A 20,747-nucleotide genomic window follows, 5' to 3' on the forward strand; every position below is an offset into this window, starting at 1 on the left:
GCGCGAAATCGGGACGCGACCGTAACCCCGCACTGAAAGAAATGCGCGTCTGTCGGTCGGCTCGCGCGCACCCCAACCCCCTTCTTTCGGCACACACGTAGACAGAACCACCCCCACCCCCACCTCCCCACCCACCCCCGGTGAGTACCTCAACCGCGCCCCCCTCCACACAGAAATGGAATTAAAATCTTTCATATCTTTCCAGCAACAAGCGCGCGGCGGAGAGAGCTCAGCATCGGCGGCGTGGCGGGCTGTTCGTGCCGTAACCCACAGCACGGGGGGATCTGCGTGGGTGCCTTCAAACTAACCATCGTCCGTGGGGCACAAGGCAAAAAATATAACGCTCAGCTCTGACTTCACTGGATCCAAGCGGCGTCCCCTGCACCGCTTTCTGGCCTCTGTGTTGTCGGCTCCGCCGTGGCGTGGCGTGGCGTGGCGTGGCGTGGATTTATTTTTCGTCTCATTGTACAATTTTTTTCTTCTTCTTCTTCTTCGACCTCCCACTACCAGTCCCTCCCAAGCTCTGCGCTTCGGTGTGAATCCGCAAGGAAACGGGGGGAAAAAAGAGGCTTAAACACAAGGATTGTGACAAGGATTGCGTGTTTTAATACACATCTTTAATTTTGATTTCATTTATAATAATTTGTGTTGTACATGGCGAAAGGGCTATGCAAACGGGTCGGTTTTGGTTCCGGTTCTGGGTGTGATTGCAACACCGTGGATTTGGATACCCAAGCAGCACCAGCAGCGGTCCAACCGGCGGGTAGCGGTTCCGACGGCGCCCACTGCTCCTCCTCTTCCTCCTCTTTCTGCTCATCCTCCTCTTCTTCATCCTTCTACCGGCTCTATGTTGAGTGATGCTCGGTCGGACCCCCTGGATGCCCCCCGCTCTTCCCGGATCTTCGACGGCTCCTCCACAGACACCAGCTTCTCATTTTCGGCGGAAACCTTCCACGGGCTAGGGGCTACATATGGAAACTGGAGACCAGAACTTTAGAAAAAAGGAATATTAGTGGTTGTGTTTTTTTTTTTTTTTTTTGTTTGTTTGTTTGTTTTTTTTTTTTTAATTTTGTTTCATTTTGTCGTCATCACTTATCCCCCTTTGTTTATATATTATTTACATTTACTCTCTTCATTCCGCCCTTGGTTTATTTTTGAATTGCCGTTAGAGCCGCCGCACAGAATTAACTGAACCAGCGTTGATCCAAAGCATTATTTTCCTTTCGCTTTTTGCCGCTGTTGTTTTCATTTGTGTTTGTGTGTCTTCGATCTCCACCAGGTTTTTCCCTATCCTACATTTCTCCCCATCCCTGCCTCTCTGTTCCTGCACCCCCCCCCCCCCCTCACCCACCCAGCCCTCCTTCTTCTTGCTATGACATACAGACAGATACTTTCAAATAAACGTAGACACGCACGGCGGGGGGGGATCGCTCGGGTGGAAAGGAACACACCTACGTGGAAATCCAGGCACCTAGCGAGGGAAACAAAATCGTGCTCCTCATCCATCCCAAAATATCGACGTGCGGGGTGAACTGTAGCGTGCGGTGCGCTGCCATTGCTCCAGCCTGTCCTCCACCCCCCTCCCGTCCCCGCCGACCATTTAATGCACATCCCGCGCCGCATCCAGAGCCCATCTCGTGCCCACACGCCGACACAAGTTCCCCGTAAGGCGCGCGCGCTGCATCGTCCACCGCAAGAGCAAACCAGCTGGCGCTTTTGGGGGGGGGTGGGGGTGGGGGAGGGGGGGCAAACACGTTTTCGTAGCTTGTGCAGAATTTTACATCAGCGCACGGAGTCTGGCATCAGCATCCCTTCGTTTCCTGGGATCTCCGTGGCTTCTCGCTGTTGCTGGGGCAAGTTTCGGTCCAGTTGCGCTCGTGACGGATCGGCGCTCTCCCAGTTGGCGGTCGAGTCCCTCCTCTTCCCGAGGTCAGCTTTAATAATCAAGTCAAGGCAGGAAAACTAACCCGCCCCCAGTTACACTTCTCCATTTCCATCCAACAACACCAGCCTTGTGTTCTCACCCAAACGCAACCATAAGGCTCCATCCACAGCTTCTCCCTCCCCCCTCGTTCCAGTCAAAATTATCCCATTTTTTCTGCTTGTTGTGGTCCCGTCAATTTTCAAATATTTATTTCCTATACGTCAAGAGGAAGGGGGGTCCCCCTTTCATGGAATGCGGCAACATGGGTCTGTTTGACCGCGGAGTTCAGATGCTGCTGACCACGGTGGGCGCCTTCGCCGCCTTCAGTCTCATGACTATAGCCGTGGGCACGGACTACTGGCTCTACTCACGTGGCGTGTGTAGGACCAAAACGGTCAGCGAGAACGAGACGAGTAAGAAGAACGAGGAGGTCATGACCCACTCGGGATTGTGGAGAACGTGTTGTTTAGAAGGTAAATGCAAAGAACCTTGTTCCTTCTACCCGAGCTCGTCCGTATTACTGTTAAAGGCCTCTACCGCTTTTCCTCTATGTCTCCTGTTCGCAATAATTGGTTGGCCTGTTGACGTACCGATGAAGGTCCTAGCCGGCATGGTCATTATCATTATCCTTTTTTCTCTGTTCAACATCCTTGAATGGTTGTGACATTAGGCCCGGAACACAGATCTCAGCACCAAATACCATGTTTATCACTTCCAGTCTTTCACCAGCCCGGAGTTTGGTAAATGTTCTTGCTTTGCTGAGAGCTCAGAAGCAACACAGTGTCTGGAAAATATTACTCTTACAGGCATACGTACATCTGTGACACAAATGTGTTTAAGGTGAAGATTCAATTCATTAGATGACTGAGTTGAGTTATTACATTAGGACATGTTTCAACTGGAACATGTTCTGGTGTCAGTTCAGGGAGATTTGCTCTGTATGCTCCCTGTGACTGATGACTGGAGGAAGCTTTCAAAGAGCAATTATAATTGCAGTATTCAGTATATTTCCCCCATAAAGCGAAGTGCTTGGCTTTTTGAGAAAAGCTCTTTCTGAGAGCGTTAAATTGTCCACTCATATCCACATTCCTTCTGTACCTATTTAAAAATAAAATGGCACAGCATCTCACTACAGGTTGTTCTCATATTTTTCAAACTGCTCTGAAGGCAGAAGAAGGTGAAACTGATATAATATGTGATAGAAGGTTAGGCACCATTCATAATGACCGTGGTAGTTTCACCCTAACGACATGGATGACAAAACTAGTGTTTCTAAAACAGGTGGCATGTTGGTGCAGTGGGTAATGCTGGCTCTTCACGGCGCCCGGGGTGTTTGGTTATAGGTTCGAATCTGGCTTAGTCTTTGTGGAGCTTGAGAGTTCTCCCTGTGCCCGAGTGGGCTTCCGCCCACAAAGACATCCGGTCAGGCGAATTTCTGGTGCTAAACCACCCATAAGCATCTGAATGAGTGAGTGCATGTGTGACTGCCCTGTGACAGAGAGGTGTCCCCTCAGCCTTGTGTCCAGTGATTTTGGGACACGCTCAGGGACGCCCTGACTAGGACCAGTGGCTTGTGAAAATGACTGAATATTTCCGAAAGCAAAGCATAAGGTTTAAATGGTGCATACTGTTTCATTAGATTTAATACATAATCAGTCTTGATGTTGTTACTATAAACATTTGAAACGGATGTGGCACAGGATGGGCACAAGAAGGTCAAGTTTCATCTTTAGTGTCACTGTAAGCATTGGCAGCTAAATGCACTTAAAGGGTCTACGATATGAAATTATAAACCACCAATTCACATTTGTAAGAAATTTCTCTAATGATTAGTCTGAACTGCTAGGTCATAAGTTGCTCCTTCCGATTGCTCATGAACCTTTTTCTTTCTTCTTGTCTCACATGAAAACTTGAGCACAATGTCAGCAGTTACCTTTCAGGTGTGGATGTGCTCTGTCTGGGAATGGAACAATCACAGATTCTGACTTAGAAAAACCTTGCAATGATTTGTGGATTTTTTCAGACATTTTGTCCACTTTCAGTCCTGAATGTGCTTCGAATGACTTTTATTCATGTAATGAACAGGACGGTTTCTAATATGAAACAGAATAATGTCACCTTGCCTTTTTAAGAGGTGGAATCCTTGAAGTCCTTTGCCAGTTTCAAAAGGAGTACTCTTTCCTGCAATGATAGCTGTATTTTAGAGCAGAGCTGCTTCTTCATAGGGCGGCAGGTAGCACAGTGGTCACGAATGTGGCCTTCTAACCTGATGGATGCTTTTTCGTGTCCCTGGAGAGAACCTGCTTCAAAATGCTTGTGCAAATTCTTTGCCCGAATTGCTCTGGTAATAGACTCTGTAAAGGAGTACATTTGTAAGATGCTTTGGATAAAAGCATCAGTTAACTAAAGGAGGAATAAAAAAATTATAGTAACTTTATATAAGCCACTTCTTTGGACTGATACCATCTCATTTGGTTGATGGATGGTGTGATGGAAAGTGTGTCTTGTCTTTGATTATCCTTTATGCAGTGGGCGACTCTGGAGTCAGGTGCCATTACTCCTGACACTGAGAACAGCATGCTGGGTTGAGAGTCACCTTACCTTGTACAGCAGTCAAATTTTTCATATTATTGTATTACTGTGTGATAATAGGGGGCAGGAATGATGTTCTTAGAGCCTGTCTTGATTTTTGTGTTAATTTTGAGTTGCTGTTTGGTCTTGGATTGAAATTTCCGTTGTCTTTTTTTTTGTTTTTTTGGTAAAGCCAGCATAAGTAGCTCATTTACTTTTTACATAAAAGTGATTTGGAATTTTAATTCTTTTTTTTTTTTTTTTTAAATTGTAGTTGGAATACATTTACTTGTATCATACAATGGATTTTACATTTCCATTAATTTATTTAGCAGATGTTTTTGTCCAAAGTGACTTCCAATGAACTCTATGTAGCGTTGTCAGCCCACACACCTTATTCACCAAGGTGACTTAACAACGCAGACAAGGTGACGTAGACACATGATACGGGATAAGAGCAGCCAAACAGTACATTTCGTATGCAGGTTGGAGTGTAAACACAAGAGCCCAGTCCAGTACTCCCATTTTTCCTATAGAGAATACTCATTTACATGATATGGACTGTTCTTGTGTTACTGTGTCTTTTCTTTGCAATATGACATGGGCAAAATGTCATAAATAAATCCTAACTTCATATTTTTAATACCTAAATCTATTCCTGTTTCCCATAGATACACCATTTATTTTGGTTTTTTCTGTGTACATGTGTATTTGAGTACTAGTGCATGTGCTGCAGACCTTTACATGTAATTCAAAAGTAATTTATGGTAATTTAGGTAACTTTTGGTCATTTGGAAATGTTTCTTACTAGACATAGCAGCTCTTTGATGAGCGCTGTGGGTCATACATGCTAGCCCATATTTAGATCGGCTGCACCTCTCTGGCCCCATGTTTCACGACTGTCAGTGTGTGTGTGTGTGTGTATTGACTGATGGATCTGTAGAGCGTACGCATGTGTGCGTTCGTGAGAGACAGTGACAACAGCAGGACGTAGTGGCAGAGCTAGATGTTCAGATCCGAAGCCCATGCTCTGCAAGTGGTGTTGAGGCGAGGAATGAATCTCCGCCTGAGGTGCAGAGGCTGCATATGGGAGATCTGATGCTACAGGGCCTGCAAATAACACTGGAGCTCCTCCCTTCCTCCTGCTCAAGTTGGTTCCTGCGCCGCAGCCATGCCGCAGTTTGAGGGGTTTATACAAGTTCTGCAAAGCTTTGGATTGCTTTCGCAACCTGAAGGCTAAATTGTAACCGCAATTTCTAGTTACTGATCTGGATAACCTCAGCCTAAGATGGTTGCCTGTTGAAGCGTTGCCATTTTCCTCTTGTGGTTGATTCCACAGAACACAATTAGTCTGCCCTATCAGCTAGTGATGCAGTTTCCAGTGTTGTTTCTTCTGTGACTCACTGCGTGGTCCCTATGCAATAGGCAATACAGGATTTTCATTCTGACACTGATCCTTTTTGCATATAATTTATTTTGTGTGCCGCATCAAACTGTCTGCAGCCTGTATTTCACTACATTGAGGTTTTCCCTGCCATGCAGGAGACTGAAGTCTTGCCCTGGGTGTGTGCCCTGTGTTTCCTGGAATAACTTCCTAATCACCGTGACCCTGCCTTGATAAGCGATTGCAAAAAATGCATGATGGATGTCTTCTGACCGGTGAGAAAGGTGACGGTGTTAAAGAGATGGGCTCTCGGCGGCGCTGGTCTCGAGCCTCAATTACAGCTTGACAGGAACAGGCGATGTGCTAATTAGGTCAGCCACATCCAACAGGTGATATTCAGAGTAACACCACTTTGTTTTCAGTAAAAAAAGAAAGCGTTCGCGGTGAGCCACCAAGAAATTTTTCAACGCCTAGTGGCAAAGCGTGAACAGCAAGCTTACTCAGCAGTTGACTTGAATCGTTGAGGCTGGCAAGGTGTGGATTTCATGTAACTTAGTAGCTGTCCTTTATTGATAACTCGAGGTGGAGCGGGTGCCTATTTACTGTTGTCATTTACATAGAACGGATAACTAACTTTGGGATCTTGCAAATGAAGCTGGCTATGGCATTGTCCAGAAGAAAGGATAGGTCCTGGTCCATTGCTCGATGCTACATTTGATGATACACATGATACTACATTGATGATACACTGCTTGATACTGCTTGATGATACATTTTTTTATTTAGCAGACGCTTTTCTCCAAAGCGACTTCCAATGAACTCTACGTAACGTTATCAGCCCGCAAACCTTATTCGCCGTGGTGACTTACGCTGCTAGATACGGTACTTACAGTGGGTCACTCATCCATACATCAGTGGAACACTCTCTCTCTGTCGCTCACACACTATAGGTGAATCTGAGCAGCATCTCTTTGGACTCTGGGAGGAAACCGGAGCACCCGGAGGAAACTCACACGGACGCGGGGAGAACATGTAAACTCCACACAGACTGAGCGGGGATCAAACCCATGTCCTCTCGCACCACCCAGGCGCTGTGAGATTATCTAGACAGATTATGACTGATCTAATACAAACTGAAACTGACAGAATGGATGGCTTCTGGTTGTAGCCTCTCATTCATTCCAGTTGGTGTAATTAGTTTACTGTGAGCAGGTGGGTAGAAGTGTTTGTATAATCAGTTCCTTGTACATACCCCCCAGTGTGTGTGGGAATACAGCTATGCTTACAGGAGTGTTTACAACACGGAGGTTCCCTACTTCGCCCCATCAGCAGAAGGGGATACTCTAATTCGTCTCTGGTGCCGAATACAAAAGTCTGAATGGGTTCTGCACAAGCCCTGCAGGTTTTGTATTGCACCCATGTTTTCACTCTGGCAAGGTCTGAAGGGAAGCCTTTTAAGGTTGCCACTTGAGGGTAGGGTAAAAATTGTTTTTCAGATATCACTAATCCATAGCCTGGCAGGTCATTGTATATGCACAGATTCATCCTACCTGGTCACTTTAGTCATTCCCCAGCCCGATTATTTTCCCTAACTAAACTAATTTAGCTCTGTTTCTCGTCATCAAGGCTGCTACTGGCATAGGGACAACTGGAAAACCTGCATCCAATATGGTTTGTGAGGACCAAGACAGTAGACTGTTGCTGTAAGTTGCATGCTCTTGAGAAGCCTGCGGCCACATGCACTTTTACAAGAATACTGGACCATTCGGAAATGGTACGCACATGGATTTACTGACACGTTTAGGATTCAGGTGTGAAGTACAGCTACTTTGTGACTGTTTGCATTACAAGTTTGCTTTATTCGCTGTATTGAGACACTGAATTGGCATGGTCTCTGGGAGGGCATATGATACTGGAACTTACATCATACTGGAGTAAAGGGACATCCACCGAACAAATCAAGAAGCCAGAGCTCGGCTCAAAGGTCATCATCGTCGGAAGATGGCTGCAAATAAGAAACAGTAATTCTTCACCATTTGGGTCCGGTTCCAAAAGAGAAAGATTTCTCTTACAAATCACCGAGGCAAGGGCGAAAAACAATAGTTTGTAGTCAGTAAGCAGGTTTTCACCATGTATGATCTTTAATTGGATGAGAACTCCATATCGGTGTTTCAAATATTGAACTGGATCGGATACAAAGAAATTGCTGGGTCAGATTCCACACAAAACCCTGTTGTTGGAGCAGCGAGTAAAGGAAGAGGTGTGTTGCTTCAGTCGAAATTTACAGCAGTACAAAAGTGTAAATTGAAAAAACTATAGGCTATTTAAGTCACCATGAATAAAACCATCTGCTGAGCAACTAAAAGAATGTGATGTAGTTAATCTCCCTGGGATGGGCCTCTAGGTTCTGGGCAGAGTGTGATCCCCACCCTTCCCTGGTTCCACATTGCCTCATGCAGTGCAGCAGAGCTGCTGCTAATCTGTGTGATCAATCATCATGGTCATGGGGAGGGAGCTGTGGGGTGGGAGTGGGAGTGGGGGTGGGGTAGGGAGGCACAGCCCATGAGTTTCTCAAACATGAGCAACTCGCTGTGTAGACTCCCTCCCTGCCGTCTCGCTTTTAAGAGCTTTTTGCGGACAACGAGCAGTATTAATAATATATGGGCTACATGCGCTTTTGTTTGCGGTAGTGGCTCCTATTTGCTGGAGGGATCCAGTACCTTGTCACATCAGACGGGAAAAAATGTGAAGTCTAATGGAAGCCCTGTTTCCCTTTCTGCACCACTTTGAAAATAGCATCCGCAAAGCCTTTGTGTTCGTCGCAATATAAATCAGTGAACATGCCGCAGCCCTTTCAGGGAAGGTGGGATATCGGCCCTTCTTCTCACTGTTCAGGGATCTGGGAAGAGCCAGTGTCCACGTAACTCATCCGCCTCCCAAACGCACACAGTTAAGCATACAGTAGGTTTAAAGGTGTTTGTAAAACACACTGCCCTTAAATGGCTCTCTGACTAGTAGGCCCTATGAACACAGGTCGGAGATCAATTTGAACTTACGAGGGGAAGGATTTGTCACCTTGAAGATGGAACTGGCTTGCCGAAAGTCTTTAGCGTCGAGGTGTTTTATTGGAAAAGACTCCGTATTAAAAATGACCGGTGACCTGGCTGAATGACAGATGAGCGCACGGATGGATCCTACAGCATCTTTAAGCGTTCTTGTTTGGATTTTGGGATCAGGTTCCTGCATTCTCACGAGGTCAGTCACGAGTAAAACCGTTGAGGAGTTTGGTAAAGAGGGGGCACGGCGGGCGTGGCGGGTTGGACCGGGTCCTGCTCTGCGGTGGGTCTGGGGTTCGAGTCCCACTGGGGGTGCCTTGTGACAGACTGGTGTCCTGTCCTGGGTGTGTCCCCTCCCCCTCCAGCCTTATGCCCCGAGTTGCCGGGTTAGGCTGCGACCCCATATGGGGCGAGCGGTTCAGAAAGTGTGTGGTAAAGACCAAGCCTTGGCCCTGCAGGATGTTGTTGCAAAATGCAGCAGCAATGCGATTAGAACATGAGTGTATGTTTACGTTGGCTTTCCGGTTATGTTTTGGTTCTAAGGGTCTGTTTTTTTCTCGGCTTCGGCTTCTCAGCACCGCGGGTGTAACGGTTTGTTACCCCTGTCAAACAGCTGCTCGGTTCCCTTGCCAAGCAGGTAAATGCATCCATGCAGCTGACCAGCCTTGATGTACCACCGTAGGTCTGTCATACAAACTGTACACATACACACGCTTCTTTGCAGAAGATACTTTGAGTACATCTATAAATAAGGGACTATTTGGTGTGTTTTTACGCCTGTGAATGTAGGCGTCAGTGTGAATGTGTACGGCAGGGAGAGTGCCAGCAAGGCATCGCTGCGTTTCTGCTCTCAAACAGGATTTGTATCGTAGACGGCTCAGATAAGATTATCCTACTGTCGAAGGCCAGTCCAGCTAATGACCTCGGCCTAAACGGGCATTACGCTGTATTACCACAGTGCTCCGCTGTACACACAGCTGCACGGATACGATTACACGGAAACATTACTCTGATCAAAGATCCTAAGATCCGAGATGAATGATTGCTTGGCAGAGCTTTAAACGGGGTTGTGGGAAGTTTTAGTGTTTTCTGTTTGGAAAGGAGAACTGAGACATTCTGGGTTGCTTGATGTTCACACAATAAATTGTTCTCATATATTCTACGCACTCCATTTTTGTACCCAGAGTCCACATAAATTGATGCATAATAAAATTTCCAAGTCATAATACTTATCAAAACCTGATATTAGGCCTTCATAAAGCCACTATATACTATAGCAATAGGTCTCATTAGACTTCATTATTGTCATAGTATCCTTGTCCTGGGGTATTACAGACCACTCATTACATTTTATTGTTCTGGAAGTGCCCGCCCACTCGAAGGCTCCCACTATAGCCATATTACTGCCTAGGCGTTATATTGTGCTGAGCTCATGATACCACCCACCTACCTCATTTTCCCCTCACTTATGGTGCTGCTTCTCTGGAGCCCTGCCTCGGCCTTGCAGAATATATGTTGAAGACCCTCTGAACTTCAACCCTTCGCTTGATTCCCCACCTCCTCGAATTCTCTTTTCGGGAGCAATCAGCGCTCTCCTGGAACACCAAAGCACCTTGACAGAAAAGGACAAACGCCACCTTAACAGGTTTATTGTGCTTTAATAAGAGTGACAGCTTTGATCACTTTGTAATTTGCTTTTACTCTCAATTGCACTCGCTAAGGGGGGCGCGCGGTGGCGCAGTGGGTTGGACCGGGTCGGACCGGGTCCTGCTCTCCGGTGGGTCTGGGGTTCGAGTCCCGCTTGGGGTGCCCTGTGACGGACTGGCGTCCCATCCTGGGTGTGTCCCCTCCCCCTCCAGCCTTGCGCCCTGTGTTGCCGGGTAGGCTCCGGTTCCCCGCGACCCCGTATGGGACAAGCGGTTCAGAAAGTGTGTGTGTGTGTGCACTTGCTAATAAATACCTCATTACAAAAATTACCTTGCATGATGTATAGCGGAGGTGTTAAATCAAAGAAGGGACACATATGAAAAAAGAGTAGAATCAAAACAGGCCCTAGATGTATAAGAGATGAATTTTTGAATGAGGCTTCCATGATTTGACAGTGACATGGGCTTTGGTTTTACATCCTGCACCTGCCGGACTCTTTCACTTTAATGCAGACGGGCCGAATCTGGTCTGGAATAAAGCGTTGCCTTTGCAGATGTATCCTGTCGGACTTGTTCTGGAGCAGGAGACAGCGGTTAGCAAAATAATTGGATGTTGAATTTGGCAATAACAGCGAAGCAGTTTTCTCCTGAGTTCAAACTACGAGAGAGCAAAGTGCATTCGTCAGCTGAGGATGGTCGGGCTGTGATATAGCGAAGTAAACCGAGGTGGAGAGCTGTTAATGGATTTGTTTAATGTTTTCCCTAATTCATATTATCCTGTACTTGACCAGCAAATTAGAGCATTTGTTATTTAAAATTATTTGTTATTCACAGCGCTGTGGATCGGAGTCTGAATTGCAGCGAGCCTCTTACACTGAGCAAAAGCAAATAATTAAGTTAATTTTACTGAAATGCAAATGTTATTTTATAAAAGATATTAGAGAACGATTTCCTCAGTGCCCATTCGCTGCCTGGATCTAACAATGAACGCCTTGCACATCCACTGTCAAACATTAACTAGTCTTGCTTGTGTCATCCATATAATTTGCTCACTCTGTGGTGTGACGTGCCTTTTGCGTCGGAATACGTGCATCATAAGGAGCGGGCAGATTGTTGTCCTGCTTGGAGGAACAGCTGAACTCCAGATGAGGGTCCTGTGTCCATCTGTCCCAGCAGGGTGGAGCCAGGGCAGGGGGGAGAGTTGACTGAGATGTTCCCGCCTCTGCAGAGCCCACTTAACACCCTGCAGGGGAGGTGCTGACAGCCCTGCCTGCTAATACAGGAGGTATTACCGAACCTGGTGGGACCCGGTAAAGCTCAGCACGTGAGGCTGGCCTCAGGGACGAGTAACACAAGGCGAGCTCAGAGGGCACTAAGTGTGACCCAAGGAGCTGAGAGAAGAGCACACTGTCAAGAGCGCGAGAGCTGCTCTCCTACCTCACGTTCAGCGGTCCGATATCGAGCCATACTCATGCAGGAATATTTCAGCTTTTTTAGCATTCTGCCAAACACGTCTTCATTTACTTCAAAGCTGAATTTCTGTTTACCGTAATTAGAAGTGAAAAAAAAAAAAAAAATTCCCATTTCACGAATGACGTTTTCTCCAATAAACTTCTTTTCTGTACAGGCACTATGTCCTATAGAATGCAATGAACATTATCACATTTAGATGACGCTTTTCTCCAAAGCAAGTTACAACGTGAAGGCATTTACAGTTATTTAGCTATTTATACAGCTGGGTAATTTTACTAGAGCAATTCCAGCTCAAGGGTACTACAGCCAGAGGTGAGATTCAAACCCGCAACTTTTGGGTCCAAAGATAGTGGCTCAATCCGCAATGCTACCAGCTGTCCCCACTTCACCCCTACTATGGTGAATAAAATAAAATAAAATAAGTATATTGCTTAAAAATAATAAATTGGTACATTTTCAGGGTAAAATGTACTTACTATGCACCATTTAACAACTGTGATTTATTTGAAGAAGAGGGTACATTTTAAATGAGCATTTGATACTTCAGATTCTCACCACAGCATCTAAACTTCTGTTCATGCTGCATATTAAACTCGTGCTCAGGTTCTGAGGCTCCATTAAGCCTTTAGCCTCACTCGACGACTGCACCGCCCAGGCAGCTCGGTTTATGCCTCTCTCCAGTCAAGTTGATGGCGCCTCCTGTCACAGCGAGAGCCACCGTAGATAAAACAAGGCGCTGTGACGAGATGGCCTAGTCAGGTGATCCTTGAGAAGTCAGTCCGCTGTTGGTTCTGCTCGAAAGCCACCTTCTCAAGGTTATTCTGATGCCGGCGAAGGAGGTGGTTACAAGAGCTTATTTCCCAGTTTTCCACAGCGATGCAGCACATTTTGTTTCATATTCTTGACATTTTCACTTTTCCCAGGAAGAAATACCTTACTTCTTCCTGAGGATGGGAATTCCCTCATGGTGGACCCTGAAACACAGGTGAATGATAATGGGAGGAAATCCTCCAAAACTCGGGTGGGTGAAGGTGACTTCAGCCTCATTAGAGGCATTAGGATGCATCAGATAAAGTTGCAAAATATGGTGTCTTGGTGTCTATCCATTTTTGGACATCATTTTGCAGGAGAAACATACTGAGGGTTTGTCTGGATGAGTGAAGCAGTTATGCGCTTTAAGCAAAAGAAGTGCCTTCATTGGGGCTATTTTATGGTACCGTAAAAATATTCTTATCTGGATAAATGAGCTCAAGAAAAACCAGGAGACAATGTGAGGTAAAATGCACTTCAAGGTAATATTTGGTCCCTAATTTTTACAGTCATTTGAGCTAATGCAGTCGAGCCCTTACTCAGGCTGGATGACGTCATGGCTTTGTTCGGGCTATGATGTGGGCCCTTTGCACAGGTGACGCATTTTCTCCACCTAGAGAGAGACGATATGAGATGATATGGATGGTTTTCCAAACTGTGAAGCTCGTGGTACAATTGATCCTGAAAGCTAAGAATAATGTATTTGTTTTTTCCAGATAGGGATGCTTTTGTCACTGCCCACACAATGATGATGTCCTGGCAAAGTCTTGAGAAAGGTCATAATCCAGAGCTGACTATAACTATTCACACATCATTTCCTACCACCTTAACACTGAATATTGGCAGATAGAAAGCCATAGTGTGCAACTGATATGCAACTGAATGCCACGTCTCCTGTCTGAGCTGTATTTTCACACACTTTCACACAGCAGTGCTGGTCTTCATGCCAGTGATGCTCTGCTCATGTCAGATCATGTGTCTTCTTCATGGGGACAGGCCGGACATGTTTCCCAACTATGTTCAAATGAAGCAAGGCAGAGCTGGAGCTGTTGGACCTCTAAGGAGTCCACACAAATCTTCTATCTGAGCACTTTTCTTCCTTGCTCTTATAGAAAAGTCTTCAGATATTCAGCACATTTTGTCCCCATAAAGAAAACTCTCTCTGAATTTACTCATTTTACCATATATTTGCAGTGTGTTGCAGTCTCCATCCTCATCTGGATTTTACTCCCCATACTACAGGCGTTTGACATACCGGTATGTACTCTTGAATCATAACATGATGAATTTCTCTCAAGCTCTGATTGTGGGAATTGAGATCTGGTGCTGCATTCCCTGTAAACATGAGTTTCGAGTTTACAAAGATTGATTATTTTAGGTACTTAGGTACCTTGAAGGATATCTGTAATGTGACCTGATACTTATGTATCCTAGAGAGGAGCTCTTCAAAAGATAAAGTCTTTGTAATACAATATTAGTCCTTCTGGTCCATACGCTGTGAGAAGGATTTCTGCCAGGAATTGCTGCCTGTTCTTAAAAAACTTTCACTATTCTTGCTGCATGTAACTTAATTTGCAGTGAGATGTACTGAAGGGGGGTGCAGTGGCACAGCGGGTTTGACCGGGTCCTGCTCTCTGGTGGGTCTGGGGTTCAAGTCCCGCTTAGGGTACCTTGAGATGGACTGGCATCTTGTCCTGGGTGTGTCCCCTCCCCCTCCAGCCTTATACCGTGTGTCGCCGGGTTAGGCTCCGGTTCCCCGTGACCCCGTATGGGACGAGCAGTTTCAGCAAGTGTGTGTGGGTGTGTGAGATGTACCAAGATGTCACACAGACCAATTACACAGCATTCTGTGGAAAAAGAACCTAATGAACAATTTACCCTACCTTTCTTTTTATTTCTAGAACAATTCAATGAAAAAAATCTATAGATGTTGTTACTGTCAGTGTGTACTACTTACACTTTTGCCACCCGTGCAAGTTTACACTTATATTTACTCCAGCAAATCTACACCTGACTCTGCAGTAAGTTAGACGTCTTCATTAATATTTCAAAATAATAATTACAGCATAAAAACACCTTCGTTAAGCAATCCAGCGGCCAACTGCTTGAGTGAAATCGTTTTCAGATCGGAAGGTCTAGCCTGAAAAACCTGGAGATGCAACGACAAAATCCTGATTGGAGGGTAATAATAAAAAGTAAAATCAGACAAAATCGGAGAAAGGGCTGTAAGCTCAGTCCTGAAGTGAACCGACGTGGCAAAGTTGATAACGGTAAAACATGCCGAAATTCTGTAATCAAAGGCACACCGTCATTATGGGTCAGAGTCTCAACAGGGCTCTAAGTGTCCTCCATGGCAGAGGCCTAATTACAGCAATTAATCAAGCGCGGTATGAATTACTGCATGAATTGCAAATGACACACAGTCAAATCTGACCCGGGGTCAGACGAACTGCGTCCCTCAAAGCCTCGCTCACTCGCTCATTGCCCTGCACTGGGCTTTGGCCCATCTCCCAGCATGCAGCTGGGTGACAAGCCATGAGGAGGCATGAGAAATCACTTGAAGTACTGGCAGCATAACTGAAGTTTAATTTAAAGGATACCCAGGTGCTGTCTTCAGACTGGATGCATCACCCCTAATTTTGGGTGATCATGTTGATTCTAGTTGCAGAAAACTGAAATGCATAGTGTTTAAGGAAGTGCTGTGCTCTCAAGGGTCTTACTGGTATTTCCTCCAGTTTATTTGGCAGATGCTTTTCTCCAACGCAACTTACCGCATTAAACATGAGTAACAATGATGCATTGCAACATTGCAATGACTAACCCATTTACACAGCCTGCTAATTTTACCGGAGCAATGCAGTGTCGCAGCCTTGCCCTTGCGTACCACAGCAGTAGATGGGATTTGAACCTGGGTCCTCTCAGTATAAAGGCAGCAGCTCCAACTGCTACTTCACCTGCTGCCCTCATTTTCGGAGTTCATAGGATGCCGCAATGTCCTCCTGAAGACGTTTTTATTTCATTGTCACGGACTGTTTCAAAGCAGAAGACATTTTTGCTAGGTGCCGATGCATCGCAACATTATCCGGCGAGATGGAAGCTGAGAGCGAGACAGAGGCAGCGACTCAGACGGAGGCAGAGACAGAGGGAGCGCTGGAGGGAGGGGTGGCGATGGGCTGGTGCTGTGTGTGTAATTCACCCCGCCGAGACAACATGTTGCAGGTGAACGGTTCGTGGGAGTGTTTCCGAAGTCACCCAGCAGCGGGGGCCCGATTCATTGAGACCGGAGAGAGCAAAGTGAAGCTGGTGGGGGGGAGGGGGCGGGGGGGTTGTTGTTTCATCAAGGAAACATCCAGAGAAAAATGGACGCCTGTTCCAAATCCATAGATATTTCCAACGAATTAAAAAGAAGCACCAAATTCCCTTCCTTAGCCCTTCGGCCATCTTGCCCTCCCCCGTCCTGCCGTTCCTCGCTCCCTTTGTTGCAGCGGGGCTGCGAACGGCATGTGGACACTCAGTGAATCGCCAGTCTCCAGTGACAGAGACACACAGAGAGAGAGAGAGAGAGAGAGAGAGAGAGAGAGAGAGAGAGAGGGCAAGACGAGGGAGAGGGAGGCGGTTTTGACGCATCCAGACTGCAACCATTGGCGCTTTTTTTTCTCTACATTAAGGAGCAAAAAAAGAAAAAAAAAGATCTGCAGAGAGGCGCTACACTGAATACGGGATGTATGCCCCCCATCTCTCTCTCGTCCTCCCTCTCTCTCTTGTTCCGCTCACTCTTTCAGCTCAGGAGGAGGAATCAATAGCCACAAATTAATCATTGTGCCCGAGGCGGCTTGTGTTGGGGGGGATGGGAAGACAGAGCGAGGTAGAGCGGTGGATGAGCGACGAGAGGAGAGGGAGAGGGAAAGAGAGAGAGGCATGTAAATTGTCATTTCTAGATATTTTGATTGTTTTGGCAGTATATACAAGCGAGTTCGTTATGGGGATTCATCTCTTTTGAATAAAATCATATGACTATCATTAGCTCATGATCCAGTATTGTTTTCAAGCAATCAGCTGCTTATTTTTGATTATTGCAGAAATGCTTATTTGCTGATGTTTAAATGTCAGGCTGTCAATGGGGTTCATTGATTATTAACGGCTCTCGCATTTCTTACCTAACTGACGGGACGTGGGAAAAACGTTGGAGGTTCGCATTTCATCGTACAAATATTCCATAACGGTGATAAGAGCAGCTGTAGTTCAAAAGTTGTATTGTGATTAAAAATTATGCTCTGTGCTTACGAAAGACCCTGGAAGACAGTTTGCTGTGTAGGAGGGTACTTGTGAGCCCAGTCATACACACCAAAACACTGCTACAGCTGAACACGTTCAATATGGAAAAGTAACAAATTTGTTGAAATACACATCCATATGGAAATGACAGTACTGTGTGTGCAGATGCGAAACAGCGAGAGACAGAAAAGAAAAAGAGCCATCGGTCCCACCAGCATGATGTTCTTTTAGTCTAGTTTACCACCCTTGCATTTGTCACATTCTTGAAGAGACTGAGTGTCAGTAGGGGGGTGCGGTGGATTGGACCAGGTCCTGCTCTCCGGTGGGTCTGGGGTTCGAGTCCCACTTGGGGTGCCCTGCGATGGACTGGCGTCCTGTCCTGGGTGTGTCCCCTCCCCCTCCGACCTTACGCCCTGCGTTGCCGGGTTAGGCTCCGGTTCCCCGCGACCCCGTATGGGACAAGCGGTTCAGAAAATGTGTGTGTGAGTGTCAGTATTGACATTCTGAGAACCTCTGCATTCAGTCTGTTTGATAATGCACATTTCCATTGTATTTATTCATTTAGCAGACGCTTTTCTCCAAGGTGGCATACAATGACTACTATAGTACGTATTTAGCTGACACCTTATCCAAGATGACTTACACTACTTGACACACTACATTAAACTCCCAGCAATCATTCACTGATCTCTCATTTTTTATGTTGTAACACGCGCACTGTGGGAAATTTAGAGGCACCAGTTAATCTGAGACACATCTCTTTGGACTGTGGGAGGAAACCAGAGCACCCAGTGTGAAGCACTCCAGACAGACTGCTCAAGAATCAAACCCACATCCAATCACACAGCTCAGACAGTGTAAGACAGCAGCACCATCCATTGCGCCGCCGTGCTTTCCTATGTTGTTCAAGTATACGAACCTTGGGTTCAAACATGCAACTTGGAGTTAAAATGACTTCTTAACCAGAAGGTGGTGGATAAGTTCTTGGAGCCTTTCACAGTATTATTGCGAGCACAGCACAGGTTTTCTATGACGGTGATTAGATGGTGAGTGTACAGTGTGGGAAGCTGACTCTCAATTCTCAGCCTGAGGTCACAACGGAAACTTCAAGTGCCTGTTTCATCGAGGGAAAAACCTCTCCTTTTTTTTTTAAAAAAAAAAAAATCAAATTACGTTTACTTGGTTGAAACACCCTTCTGTTGAGCGAGCCCAAAGAACAAGAATAAAGGAGGAAGAGGAATTATTTGCTAGGAAGAGGAAAGGAGACAGCAAGAGAGCGCTGCTGTTATATAAAGGACTGGAACTCCTGCAAGGGAACCATTCACATGTATAGCACTGCGGACAGGTAGAGGCTGAGGATTGACTTAATTCATAAGATTTCATTTTTACATATGCTCATTTTTACACATATCAAAATTTAATGCAGCTGCCACTTTAGTTCTTTTTATAGTAAACACAAAACAATTCACCCTCGGGCTAGGTAATTAACCTGAAACGGAGCAGTAAAAATATCCAGCGGAATGAATGGGTTGAACTGTAATTTGCTCGGATAAAATCATCTAAGCTCCTTCATCTCCACACGCAGATACACACAAGCGCACACACAGGGAGTCCTTGTGTGACAGAAGTCTCCACCAATGAGCTGCAAGGATGAGCTGAAGTGAAAGTGTCCTACAGTGGATGGCTTAATAAAGAGGTTTAATAAAGGCAGCCATATGGTACTTGGGACGTGGTTTCGGTCGGTTGGCTGCGTGGCCCATTCTCAACAGTGTGAAGCCATGCAAAGCACACTTGGGGTTGAAGCAGGCTCTCCCGTGTGCTCCGTGCCTTTCTCCATGCGTGTGTCGGTGTCCTTTCCATGGACTGATGCTTTTTACTGAACGTCCAGCAACAGGGCATGCCATCGCTCTCTCAAGCCTCTGGCAACAAGCCACGTTTCTTTTGTCCTCAAGGACAATTATTTGGGATGTAATGCAATGGAGCAATTTGTGCCAAAATTATGCCTTTTACAGGATATGTCCGCTGCAAACGCACATCTCCTTAATAAGGATGTTAGCAACACAATTCATGTACGGAAAGTGGAAAAATCTGAGATGATCTGATGGTTTGAAATGGTGAATGCTCGTTCAACTTGAGTTTAACTTACATTTTTTTTCCTTGAGGAAGAACAATATTAAATTTTGAAGCAAGTCCTAGTTTTCATAGACAATGTTCTTTAGCACGCTAAGGATGAATATCAAGCATTCGTGCACACTTACGTAATCAAAGTTTGATTAAACAAGTTGGCTGTACTCAGTGTAGTACTTACAAAGGGCATAAGTGAAAAGGGAATGGGGGATGTGTCCAAAAAAAAAATTGTGTAGAACTCTAGTTTATACTATTATTAATATTATCTTGGCATCCCAATATATGCACTGGCATGTCCCTGGTACTCACATAGTATGTGAAGATTCATTTATACACACACTGGATGAAGCCGCTTGTCCCAAGCAGAGTCGCAACGAACCGGAGCCTAACCTGGCAACGCAGGGCGTAAGGCTTGGGGGGGGACATACCCTGGACATGACACCAGTCCATCACAAGGCACCCGAAGCGTGAATTGAACCCCAGACCCACCAAAAAGTGGGACCCAGCCAAACCCACTGCACCACCACACCCCTCTGATTCATTTATATTTTTAGCCCAATATTATCCCTGTATTTGTTTGACAAATAATACACACACACACACACATTATCAGAACCGCTTGTCCCTTACAGGGTCACGGGGAACCGGAGCCTACCCGGCAACACAGGGCGTAAGGCCGGAGGGGACACACCCAGGACGGGACGCCAGTCCGTCGCAAGGTACCCCAAGCGGGACTTGAACCCCAGACCCACTGGACAGCAGGACTGCGGTCCAACCCACTGCGCCACCGCACCCCCACAAATAATACAATGTAACAAAAATGATGCTGATTTATTTTGCATTTTCCATTCAGTTTTGTGAGATTAAGCATACTTTGGGCGTTAGGTCATAGTATATGTCAGTTTTTAGGGCAACATCCCACATTCTTGAAATGAGCAAATTTTAGCACCAGGTTCCAAGCACCGAATATTCCAGTACCTTTGAGGATCTGATGCTTTCTAGAATGTTTTGGTATCTTCTAGAATGTGCTGATGCCTCCTAGAATCTTCCAATGATTGTGAAGTACCAAACTGAAAGTGACACTGTGGAAGAACTAGTGATATTTTTGTAATTAGTAAACTTTAACTAATCGTATCCATCCATCCATCCGTCTATCTATTTTCTTTCCCGCTTGTCCTAGTAAGGTCGCAGTGTAATCTAATCGTAATCAATACAAGAATCAGCATAACTAAGGGCTTTGAAATATTTTGCTGTATATTGTAATTTGTACAAGGGGGTGCGGTGGCGCAGTGGGTTGGACCACGGTCCTGCTTTCCGGTGGGTCTGGGGTTCGAGTCCCGCTTGGGGTGCCTTGCGACGGACTGGCGTCCCGTCCTGGGTGTGTCCCCTCCCCCTCCGGCCTTATGCCCTGTGTTACCGGGTAGGCTCTGGTTCCCTATGACCCTGTATGGGACAAGCGGTTCTGAAAATGTGTGTGTGTG

At 45.9% G+C, this 20,747-nt stretch overlaps 1 protein-coding gene across 1 annotated transcript in view; it reads left to right on the forward strand.

Annotated features, from left to right (window-relative positions):
• Positions 1 to 1,745: 1,745 nt before the first annotated feature.
• LOC108928828 (voltage-dependent calcium channel gamma-2 subunit) overlaps positions 1,746 to 20,747 on the forward strand; it is a 49,648-nt gene continuing 30,646 nt past the window's right edge. Inside the window, exon 1 of the mRNA XM_018742986.2 lies at positions 1,746 to 2,397. Coding sequence (XP_018598502.1) covers positions 2,172 to 2,397 — 226 coding nt within the window. The 5' untranslated portion in view covers positions 1,746 to 2,171. The remainder of the gene's footprint in view (positions 2,398 to 20,747) is intronic.

The sequence above is a fragment of the Scleropages formosus genome, chromosome 3, assembly GCF_900964775.1.
Source record: "Scleropages formosus chromosome 3, fSclFor1.1, whole genome shotgun sequence".
Classification (NCBI taxonomy): Eukaryota; Metazoa; Chordata; class Actinopteri; order Osteoglossiformes; family Osteoglossidae; genus Scleropages; species Scleropages formosus.